The 11,322-nt window shown below is 47.8% G+C and overlaps 1 protein-coding gene across 1 annotated transcript in view; it reads right to left on the bottom strand.

The window, feature by feature from the left end:
- Nucleotides 1-2,755: 2,755 nt before the first annotated feature.
- xdh (xanthine dehydrogenase) overlaps nucleotides 2,756-11,322 on the bottom strand; it is a 145,075-nt gene continuing 136,508 nt past the window's right edge. The window contains exons 30-36 of the mRNA XM_034178855.1: nucleotides 6,640-6,714; nucleotides 6,513-6,565; nucleotides 6,321-6,435; nucleotides 4,316-4,381; nucleotides 4,054-4,242; nucleotides 3,813-3,980; nucleotides 2,756-3,458 (exon numbers count right to left, since the gene is read on the bottom strand). Of these exons, the coding sequence (XP_034034746.1) occupies nucleotides 3,408-3,458; nucleotides 3,813-3,980; nucleotides 4,054-4,242; nucleotides 4,316-4,381; nucleotides 6,321-6,435; nucleotides 6,513-6,565; nucleotides 6,640-6,714 (717 nt within the window). The 3' untranslated portion in view covers nucleotides 2,756-3,407. The remainder of the gene's footprint in view (nucleotides 3,459-3,812; nucleotides 3,981-4,053; nucleotides 4,243-4,315; nucleotides 4,382-6,320; nucleotides 6,436-6,512; nucleotides 6,566-6,639; nucleotides 6,715-11,322) is intronic.

The raw sequence follows: 11,322 nt of genomic DNA, 5'->3' as shown, positions 1-11,322 counted from the left end.
TGCAGCCAATAGTTCTGATGAGGGTGAAGGACTCTTCCGCCAGCACCTTCTACACAGAAAAAAACAGTTTGCATACCACCTGGAGAGCAAAGAAAAGAAAACAGCACCCAAATGTCCAGCCAAACCCCCCAACACACAACACTTGATTTCTTATAGTGTTTCTTAAAGCCAGAAAGTTGCCATTTGAAAAGACCTTAGTTTTGTGTCATGTTTGTGATCTGCTTTTTTCTACAAAATTAAACAACTGAATGAACATCCTCCGAGGCCGGTGATTCCATAATTTATCCATATAGTCCATATTTTTTTTCCCTCTGCTTGGTCTAAAAAAGTAACCGTTACTGACTGCCACAATTTTTTTTTCTTGATTTCTTATAGTGTTTCTTAAAGCCAGAAAGTTGCCATTTGAAAAGACTTTAGTTTTGTGTCATGTCTGTGATCTGCTTTTTTCTACAAAATTAAACAACTGAATGAACATCCTCCGAGGCCGGTGATTCCATAATTTTTGCCAGGGGTGGTACATTCTTTATAGGAGATGCAAGCTAAAGGAAATCAGAGACTGTAAGGTGGTGGCAGGAGAGAGTATCGTTAGACAGCATAGGATGGTTGTTTGTAGGATGAATTTAGAGGTAAAGAAGAAGAAGAGAGTAAGAGCTCAACAAAGGATCAGATGGTGGAAGCTGAAGGAGGAAGACTGTTGTGTGAAATTTAGCGAGCAGGTGAGAGAAGCACTGGTTGGAGGGGAAGCAATTTTGGACAACTGGAAAAGTACTGCAGATGTGGTGAGGGAGACAGCTAGGACAGTACTGGGTATGACATCTGGACAGTGGAAGGAAGACAAGGAGACTTGGTGGTGGAATGAAGAGGTCCAGGAAAGCATAAGGAGAAAGAGGTTGGCGAAAAAGTTTTGGGATAGTCGGAGAGATGAAGAAAGTAGACAGGAGTACAAGGAGATGCGGCGTAAGGCGAAAAGAGAAGTGGCAAAAGCGAAGGAAAAGGCATATTGCGAGCTGTACAAGAAGTTGAATAGTAAGGAAGGAGAAAAGGACTTGTACCAATTGGCCAGACAAAGGCACAGAGCTGGAAAGGATGTGCAGCAGGTTATGGTGGTAAAAGATGCACATGGTAATGTGCTGACAAGTGAGGAGTGTGTGCTGAGAAGATGGAGGGAATACTCAAAAAACTCCTGTTTTCTTCTTCAAATGATGAAAAAATGAAAAAGAGAACTGCTCAGTGTGAAAGCCTCAAGAAGACCAAAAACAAAGCTCCAAGACACTCTGTGAAAATTAAATTAAAAAGCCTTTATTGTGGCATGGCTATATAATTAAAATTCGCGCCAACATGTTTCGGCCCAGCATGGCCTTCATCAGGATGTCAAACAGGTGGAGGGAATATTTTGAAGAGCTGATGAATAAAGAAAATGAGCGAGAGAAAAGGCTGGATGATGTGGTGAGAGTAAATCAGGAAGTAAAAGAGATTAGCAAGGAAGAAGTGAGGGCTGCTATGAAGAGGATGAAAAGTGGAAAGGCAGATGGTCCAGATGACATTCCAGTGAAGGCATGGAAATGTCTAGGAGAGATGGCAGTAGAGTTTCTAACCAGATTGTTTAATAAAATCTTGGAAAGTGAGAGGATGCCTGAGGAGTGGAGACGAAGTGTGCTGGTTCCTATTTTCAAGAACAAGGGTGATGTGCAGAGCTGCAGTAACTACAGAGGCATAATGTTAATCAGCCACAGCATGAAGTTATGGGAAAGAGTAGTAGAAGCTAGGCTTAGAAAACAGGTGAAGATCTGTGAGCAGCAATACGCTGCAGACAGGAGGCAGAGCTGGAGGTGGCAGAGCTGAAGATGTTGAGATTCTCTTTGCGAGTAACAAGAATGGACTGAAGTCCATTTAGTTTTTTCAAACCGTGTTCAGACTCGGACCTGCAGTCTGACATGCACCTGTTAAATCAGACACAAAAGGCTGTGATTTGACACTTTTCTGCTTTTAATCCTTCGTCTGCCATCATACTATAACCGTTTTTATAGCGCGCACGCTGATAAATGGATCAGAAAAGACTGCATCACATTTACAGTATGAAGTCGGTAAAAGATGAAAATGTTCAGCTTACCTTTGATGTAGAGGTGATGATTGTAGAAAGAAAAGCTTGTTGAAGGTCATATTAGTCCAAAATAAATCATAATCCAGAGATGGAGAACTTTAAAACTGTCACGCACATCATTGCATGACACAGAGTTACAGAGCTGCAGCTGCATAAATCAGGCTTTAAATTAATTAAATAAATCATCATAAATTGTAAATTTATGTAAATTTGATAGCTTAACTATTTTTAGATTTATTTTGATAGCACCTGTACCTGGATGTGTTGCTGTATGTGGTTAAATGATTTTAAAAAATGTTGAAAACATAAAAGTTCCATTCAGTAGTTCAGCGCAGTTGGACCCAAAATGGCGCCATGTTATGAGCTGACGCCACCCCCACCCCCCGGGTGCAGACGGGACACAGAGAAACAGACAGGGACTCGCTGCCAGGAGAAACAATAAAATAAAAACAGACGTTATTCTAAAAATCAATGTTTCAATGCTTGAATGTGGTTAAATTTTATATCTTGCATCCAGCCTTGATTTTTCATCAGGACATTGTCAGTGTGAACCCTGCTTTTTGCCAGCCAAATTGACAAAAAATCCATTGTAGCGACGGAGAACTTTCATTCCTGGCCATGTTATGAAATTAAATTGTTGTGTGCCTGAAGGTTATATTGGTGTTTGTTCTCTGCATATTTCTTCTTAATTTCCAAGATTCTTTTTTATGTTATACAATTTATGCAGGTTTTTTTTTTGTGTGTTTTGTGGACTTGCTAGTGTTAATTTCTAAGTGTTGTGGCCTCTATTGGCCACTGTAATAAAGGTTTCGATTATTAGTAACTATGCTCATGTTTAACCTGCTCATGTCTTTTGTTGCAATATTATAAATGCATAAATTAAGTGCACACAGCTACAGCAATGCTAATGATCTTAAGTTAATTAACACTAGCATCAACATATTTTAAGAAAACATAATCCAACAGTTGTCACCTCCCAAAGCAGGTGAGTAAATAAATCATCTTTTAAGTGCTAGAATACTGCATGTGTGTGATTTTGTTCTTAAGTAGCTTTCACTGTTAGTGTTAGCACGTCTTTCACATGTACAAGAAGACTTCGCTAAGATCAGCTCGTCTGCAAGCTCATATTTACATAAGTTATGGTCATAAATGGCACAGCACTCAGTTTTAATTTCTAATGGTGTGTAATGATCAGTTTGTGATCAGATTCTCAGACTGATGTCAGCTCTTTCTTATTTCTTCGTGTCTTGTTGTCGTGAATCTCTGGGGTTGATCACTCGCTTGTTCTTTTTGTTGGTTGAGAGTCTTAGACTCGTACCGCCCAGGGTGTGAAGGTGTCGGGTTCTGCAGGAGGACACTGAAACAGAAAAACAGAGTTCATAGCATGAGTTAGCACTACAACTACATTGTGCGCTCATTTAAAAAAAATAACGCAATTTTAAAATATCCTTGGCCATATGAGCATAAAAACAGGAAACAAAATGTGTCCTTTTGACCTCTTAAAGTAAGTCAAGGTTAGCCATCTTTGAACTTGTCCAAGATCTGTAACCCAAAAATGCTCCCTGTGAATTTGAAGACCGTGGCAGTAAGAGGAAGAGAGTTATGTTGAGCACAGACAGACGGACAGACAGAAGGCCTTGGCGATACCTGATGACCATATTTTGGCCTCAGGCATAAACTGAACCAACATAGACAGGAGAGATGTTTGTACCAGTTCGGTGAAGCGGTCACTGCAGGCGTTTCGGATCCTCTCTGCAGAGGCGGGGCTATCGAGTCTGAATGGACCTCTGAGACCCGACTCCGCCCGGGCAGCGAGGATGGCATCTTTAATGGCAAAGAACACAGAAGACGCCAGGAAGAGAGGAGGCTCGCCCACAGCCTGCGGGGACGGACACATATTAGCTCAGTACCATCAGCAGCCAACACATTTCCAAACACATCAAAATGTCAACCTTGGAGGCGAAGATGGCCTTATCGTTGGGCGCGTCACGCAGAAGGGACACAGTCAGGCGGCTCGGAATGTCCCCAAAGGCTGGGATCTTATAGGAGCCGGGGCCCCGAGTGAGGAGCACGCCCGCTGGCGAATAATGGAGCTCCTCCAGCGTGAAGAGACCCAGGCCCTGCATGAAGGCCCCTTCAACCTGCAGACACAGGCCACCATTTGTCCAGAGTGGGTGCCACAGATATAATCAGTTGGTCATTTCACCGACTCACCTGCCCGACGTCAATAGCTGGATTGAGGCTGTTCCCGACGTCCATCACTATGGTGGTGCTCAGATTCTGCAAAATAAAAAGTAAAAATAAAATACTGCAAAACAGAAAAAGCTTCAACTTTTTTTTCTCAAGAAGTTACAACATTTTCACGATAATATCACAACTTTAAACCACGACCACAACCAAAATTTTAGACTCTGACTTCAGTAACCATGACCTTTGCCAAAACAAACCCCGTAAGCAATTCTGGGGTCAACCTACATGCATACTGCATGTTTGGTGGAAATTTATTACAATAATATGAAGATTAGTTTCACACACCTCAACTTTTTTACAATTTGGTTATCATAAAAATATAGCTCCAAAAATATAGCTTTGTTTAGGTTTGAAAGTCACTTTATTTTTTCATGTTTCCAAATATATATTTTATCTCCTTATTCTTTAGTTTTTTCCCCATAGACCAGCCAATCGGTAGTCAGTCAATCAGGGGGTCAGTCAGGGAGTCAGTCAGGGGATCAGTCAGTCAGAGAGTCAGGGAGTCAGTACATGCAGGGAGTCAGTCAGAGAGTCAGTATGTGCAGGGGGTCAGTCAGGGAGTCAGTCAGTCAGAGAGTCAAGGAGTCAGTATGTGCAGGGGGTCAGTCAGTCAGAGAGTCAGGGAGTCAGTATGTGCAGGGGTCAGTCAGTCAGAGAGTCAGGGAGTCAATATGTGTAGGGGGTCAGTCAGGGAGTCAGTATGTGCAGGAGTCAGTCAGTCAGAGAGTCAAGGAGTCAGTATGTGCAAGGGGTCAGTCAGTCAGAGTCAGGGATTGAGTACATGCAGGGAGTCAGTCAGAGAATCAGTATGTGCAGGGGGTCAGTCAGGGAGTCAGTCAGTCAGAGAGTCAAGGAGTCAGTATGTGAAGGGGGTCAGTCAGTCAGAGAATCAGGGAGTCAGTATGTGCAGGGGTCAGTCAGTCAGAGAATCAAGGAGTCAGTATGTGCAGGGGGTCAGTCAGTCAGAGTCAGGGAGTCAGTACATGCAGGGAGTCAGTCAGAGAATTAGTATGTGCAGGGGGTCAGTCAGGGAGTCAGTAAGGGGATCAATCAGTCAGAGAGTCAGGGAGTCAGCATGTGCAGGGAGTCAGTCAGGGAGTCAGTCAGCAAATCAGTCAGTCAGAAAGTCAGTGCATGCAGGGGGTCAGTCTGTCAGTTATGCAGCATTTGACTTGTGAGCAACATTGTCACCAAACATGGTACAGCCCCAATTCCAATGCAGTTGGGACGTTGTGTGAAATGGACATCATCAATGGACATATTTCGAGTTATGAGTAACTTACAAGAAACGTGTATAAACAATCGCATAACTTACTTACAACTTATGGTCCGCGTATGCGGGACGTATGAGACATACACTGGCATACATTGAAAATATTGTGCATGTCCAAAATGTTTCGACAAACTCGCCATCAAAAGGTCAAAGGTGAAGGTCACATGAGCATACTTTGTAAAAGTATTGTGAGTGCAAGAACTTCTTTCCTAATTACCTGATTGTCACCAAACGTGGTCTGTGTGTTAGGCATGGTGACCCCAAGAAGCTTATTTATGTTGGGGTCAAAAGGTCAAAAAACACTGAATTGTGCTTTGGAAAAGCCTTCTGCAGAAAAGCATCACTTGTTAATGGTAACCTTATCAATGTAATGGTCACCTTATCAATGCCCTTATCAGGGCACCATGGGAGAGTGCAGACTATCGGCTCTCTAATTACAACCACTACTGGCTTTCTTGGTGGCTTCCCTCACTAGTCTCCTTTGTGCACAATCATTTTTTTTTTATGTGAGCCTGCGCTCAAAGATTTTCCAAAGTGTGGCATCCTCTTTACATTTCTCACTGATTGGTTGAAGTACAGTAGACAGGTAAGAGTAGAAATCTACTGCAGACCTTTTATGTGCTGATGAGTCAATAAACCCGTGAAGGACTAAACGCCCAAGTTTTGTTCAAGTGCCCAGACAGCGTTTGTACTGACCTTGTGAGCTCCGGTCAGACAGTCGATCTCCACCTCGGAACAGGCCACTCCGTACGTGAAGTAGTGAAATGGTCGGCCTGAGTTTGTTTCAAAGTCATAACCAATATCTGGAGTCCTGATGGCAAAGACCAAAACACTGAAGATGTGGTCTGGATCTGAATCAGCATCACATTTGTCGCTTGAAGAACTTACTTATAAAATCCACTAGCGCTGAGACTGACTCTGTCAAAATACGCTGCTGTAACCTGAAATGGGAATAAAGACCAAAAATGAATCCAGATCCAATCAGAACTCAGTCTGCAAACATTCTGCTGCTCACCCAGTCTTCCCATGAACCTTTGGGATTCTTGGTCTTGTAAGGTTCCAGACGTTTGACCAGGATCTCACACGCATTCTGCAGAGAGAGACTATAGTTATCATTTATGTATTGACTTTGTGCAGCACTATGGTCAACTTTTAAATGTGTCATATACAACCCAAAATCAGAAAGAGGATGGACAGTGCATAATATCATTAAACGATTTAAGAAAGCTGGAGGAATTCAGTGTGTAAAGGGCAGGAACACAAGCCTTAGCTGAACATCTGTGATCTCAGATGGCACTGCATCATAAACCTTAATTCATCAATAGCTGATATAACCACATGGGCAAGGGATTACTTTGGGAAACCTTTGACAAGCAGTACAATATGGAGTTGCCTGCATAAACGCAACGTAAAACGTTACTTTCGTGGGTGGGTGTTGGAGAGTGGGCCTCTGTCTGAGCATACAGCTTGACTGAATTCACATGAGAAAGTTCTTCACCTGAGATGTTTTCTGGACAACTGCTGATGGCCAATAATCAAACTCTTTTATTTTGCATGTTTGAGGATTCTTTGTTGTATATGGTTTATTTAGTCTTTGTTGTTTTTAGTTTGGCCTCAGCAGTTGGTCACCCCTCTGAGTCTGGTCTGCTTGAGGTTTCTTCCTCAAAAAACATCCAAGGGAGTTTTTGCTGACCACTGTTGCCTATGTACTTGCTCAGGGGCGTTGGTAAAGTTCGACTTTACCCTTGTGATGCACCTTGTAAACAGATGAATAAGTTTAAAATAAGTTTATTACTTCAGCCCACTCCTTTTCTGCAATGTGCAGCACTTGTACTGTGTTTTTCTTCTCATCTGTTGACATCTCTGAAATAAAAATTTCATATATATATGAGTGACAGCTGGTGCTGAGGATGAGTGACAGCTGTCACTCCCAGTGGCTCCGGCGCCCTCTCGTGCTTGAAGCCCGCACTCCAAGCAGGGCGCCATCTGGTGGTGGTGGGCCAGCAGTACCTCCTCTTCAGCGGCCCACACAACAGGACCCCCCCCTCAACCAGGCTTGTCCGGGTGCCGGGCGTAGAAATCGGCCAAGAGGGCCGGGTCCAGGATGAAGCTCCTCTTCACCCAGGAGTGTTCTTCGGGTCCATATCCTTCCCAGTCCACCAAGTACTGGAACCCCCGGCCCTTTCGACGAACGTCCAGGAGTCGGCGCACAGTCCAAGCCGGCTCCCCGTCGATGATCCGGGCAGGCGGCGGCGCCAGTCCAGGGGCACAGAAGGGAGAGGTGTGGCAGGGTTTGAGTCTGGAGACGTGGAATACTGGATGTATCCGCAGTGAAGCTGGCAGCTTCAGCTTCACTGCGGCTGGACTGAGGACCTTCACGATGGTGAAGGGTCCTATAAACCTGTCCTTAAGCTTCTGGGATTCCGTTTGTAGAGGTATGTCCTTTGTGGATAGCCAGACCGCCTGCCCGGGCTGGTATGCAGGGGCCGGGGAATGCCGGCGGTCTGAATGGGCCTTAGCCCTCGTCCGGGCTCTGAGCAGGGCAGAGCGGGCGGTATGCCACACCCGACGGCACTTCCTCAGATGGGCCTGGACCGAGGGCACCCCGACCTCTCCCTCCACTAGCGGAAACAATGGGGGTTGGTACCCCAAACACACCTCAAACGGGGAGAGGCCGATGGCAGATGAAACTTGGCTATTATGAGCGTACTCGATCCAGGCCAGATGGTTACTCCAGGCCGTCGAGTGCGCGGAGGTCACGCAGCGGAGGGCCTGCTCCAGTTCCTGGTTCGTCCGCTCTGCCTGCCCGTTCGTCTGGGGGTGGTACCCAGACGAGAGACTGACGGTGGCCCCCAGTTCCCTGCAGAAACTCCTCCAGACCTGGGAGGAGAACTGAGGACCACGATCCGAGACAATGTCCGATGGAATCCCATGCAGACGCACGACATGGCGGACCAGGAGGTCTGCAGTCTCCTGGGCCGTCGGGAGCTTCGGGAGGGCCACGAAGTGGGCTGCCTTGGAGAACCGGTCCACTATCGTGAGGATGGTAGTCATGCCCTGGGACGGCGGGACAAAGTCCAGGCCGATGTGAGACCAGGGGCGATGAGGCACGGGCAGAGGCTGGAGGAGGCCTTGGGCCTTGTGGTGGTCAGTTTTGCCCCTGGCACAGGTGGTGCAGGCCTGGACATACTCCCGGACGTCGGCTTCCATAGACGCCCACCAGAAGCGCTGCCGGACCACTGCCACGGTCCTTCGCACCCCTGGATGACAGGAGAGCTTGGAACCGTGACAGAAGTCAAGGACCGCAGCTCTGGCCTCTGGTGGGACGTACAATTTGTTCTTCGGACCTGTCCCCGGGTCCGGGCTCCGTGTCAGGGCCTCCCGGACGGTCTTCTCCACGTCCCAGGTAAGGGTGGCCACGACAGTGGACTCGGGGATGATGGTTTCCGGGGGGTCTGACAGCTCGGTCTTGACCTCCTCTTCATGCACCCGGGACAGGGCGTCAGATCGTTGGTTTTTTTTCCCGGGGTGGTAGGTGATCCAGAAGTCAAAACGCCCGAAGAACAGCGACCAGCGGGCTTGCCTGGGGTTCAGACGCCTGGCGGTCCGAATGTACTCCAGGTTCAGATGGTCCGTGAAAACCGTAAATGGTACCGATGCTCCCTCCAACAGATGTCTCCACCCCTCAAGAGCCTCCTTCACCGCAAGAAGTTCCCGATTGCCGACGTCATAGTTCCTTTCAGCCGGGGTCAACCTGCGGGAAAAGTAGGCACATGGATGGAGAACCCTGTCGGACTCCCCGCTCTGGGATAGCACGGCTCCTATCCCTGAGTCAGAGGTGTCCACTTCAACTATGAACTGGCGATTAGGATCGGGCTGCACCAGAACTGGTGCAGTCGAGAACCGGCGTTTCAACTCCCTAAACGCGGCTTCGCACCGATCCGACCAGGTGAAGGGGACTTTTGTGGAGGTCAGGGCTGTCAGGGGGCTAACTACCTGACTGTAGCCCTTGATGAACCTCCGGTAGAAATTTGCAAAACCGAGGAACTGTTGTAGTTTCCTACGGTTTGTTGGTTGGGGCCAATCTCTCACCGCCGCAACCTTGGCCGGATCAGGGGCGACGGAGTTGGAGGAGATTATGAACCCCAGGAAGGACAAAGAAGTGCGGTGGAACTCGCACTTCTCGCCCTTCACAAACAGCCGGTTCTCCAACAACTGCTGTAGGACCTGACGTACATGCTTGACATGGGTCTCAGGATCCGGAGAAAAGATGAGTATATCGTCTACATATACGAAGACAAACCGATGCAGGAAGTCCCGCAAGACGTCATTAACCAATGCTTGGAACGTCGCAGGCGCATTGGTGAGGCCGAACGGCATGACCAGGTACTCAAAGTGACCTAACGGGGTGTTAAATGCTGTCTTCCACTCGTCTCCCTCCCAGATCCGAACCAGGTGATAAGCATTCCTAAGATCCAATTTCGTGAATATTTGGGCTCCATGCAGGGGCGTGAACACTGAATCCAACAGGGGTAACGGGTATCGGTTGCGAACCATGATCTCATTCAGCCCTCTGTAATCAATGCATGGACGGAGTCCGCCGTCCTTCTTGCCCACAAAAAAGAAACCAGCACCCATCGGGGAGGTGGAGTTCCGGATCAACCCGGCAGCTAACGAGTCCCAGATGTAGGTCTCCATTGATTCGCGTTCCGGACGTGAGAGGTTGTACAGCCTGCTGGACGGGTACTCAGCGCCCGGTATCAAATCAATGGCACAATCGTACAGACGGTGTGGGGGCAGCGTGAGTGCCAGATCCTTGCTGAAGACGTCAGCAAGGTCATGGTACTCAGCTGGCACCACCGCCAGATTGGGGGGGACTAATGCCTCCTCCTTAGCTGTCACACCGGGTGGAACTGAGGATCCTAAACACTCCCGGTGGCAGGTTTTGCTCCACTGAACCACAACCCCAGACGGCCAATCAATCCGGGGATTGTGTTTCAACACCCATGGAAAACCCAAAATCACTCGGGAGGTAGAAGGTGTTACATAAAACACAATCTCCTCCCTGTGATTCCCAGACACCACCAATGTCACTGGGTGTGTCTGGTGTGTGATTAGTGGAAGAAGGGTGCCATCTAGTGCCCGCACCGACAATGGTGACGGTAAGGCCACTAGAGGGAGCCCAACCTCCTTTGCCCATTTGCTATCCAGCAGATTCCCCTCCGACCCCGTGTCCACCAGTGCTGGGGCGTGAAGGGTTAGATCCCCGCTCAGGATCGTGACTGGGATTCGTGCAGATCTTCGGGGTTTCCCCGCGTGGGTGTTGTGACCCACCCTTAGCCCAGTCTCTAAGGACGAGTGCTGCTGTTTTGACCGTTTGGGGCATTCTCTCTGTGTGTGCTCAGTTGAGCTGCAGAGAAAACACTCTCCACGGATCAGCCTCCTTTGTCTCTGATCTGATCGCTTTTTGGCCCTGCTTGTTTCCATAGCAACGTCAGCAGGGGGAGCTGTTGTCACGTGGAGAGCCCTGGCAGTGGAGCATGGGGAAGTCGGCTCCCTTTCGGACCCGGGAGGAAGAGGGACGGCTTGTGCCTGACCACGCCCTTCGTCTCGCTCCCGTCGGTGTTCTGTTAATCGGTTGTCTAACCGTATAACCAGGTCGATAAGCCCATCTAAATCCCGCGGCTCGTCCTTCGTC

This window comes from Thalassophryne amazonica, chromosome 1 (genome assembly GCF_902500255.1).
Source record: "Thalassophryne amazonica chromosome 1, fThaAma1.1, whole genome shotgun sequence".
Classification (NCBI taxonomy): domain Eukaryota; kingdom Metazoa; phylum Chordata; class Actinopteri; order Batrachoidiformes; family Batrachoididae; genus Thalassophryne; species Thalassophryne amazonica.
The sequence above is the reverse complement of the archived record's forward strand: the minus strand, read 5'-3'. Positions and strand labels throughout refer to the sequence as shown.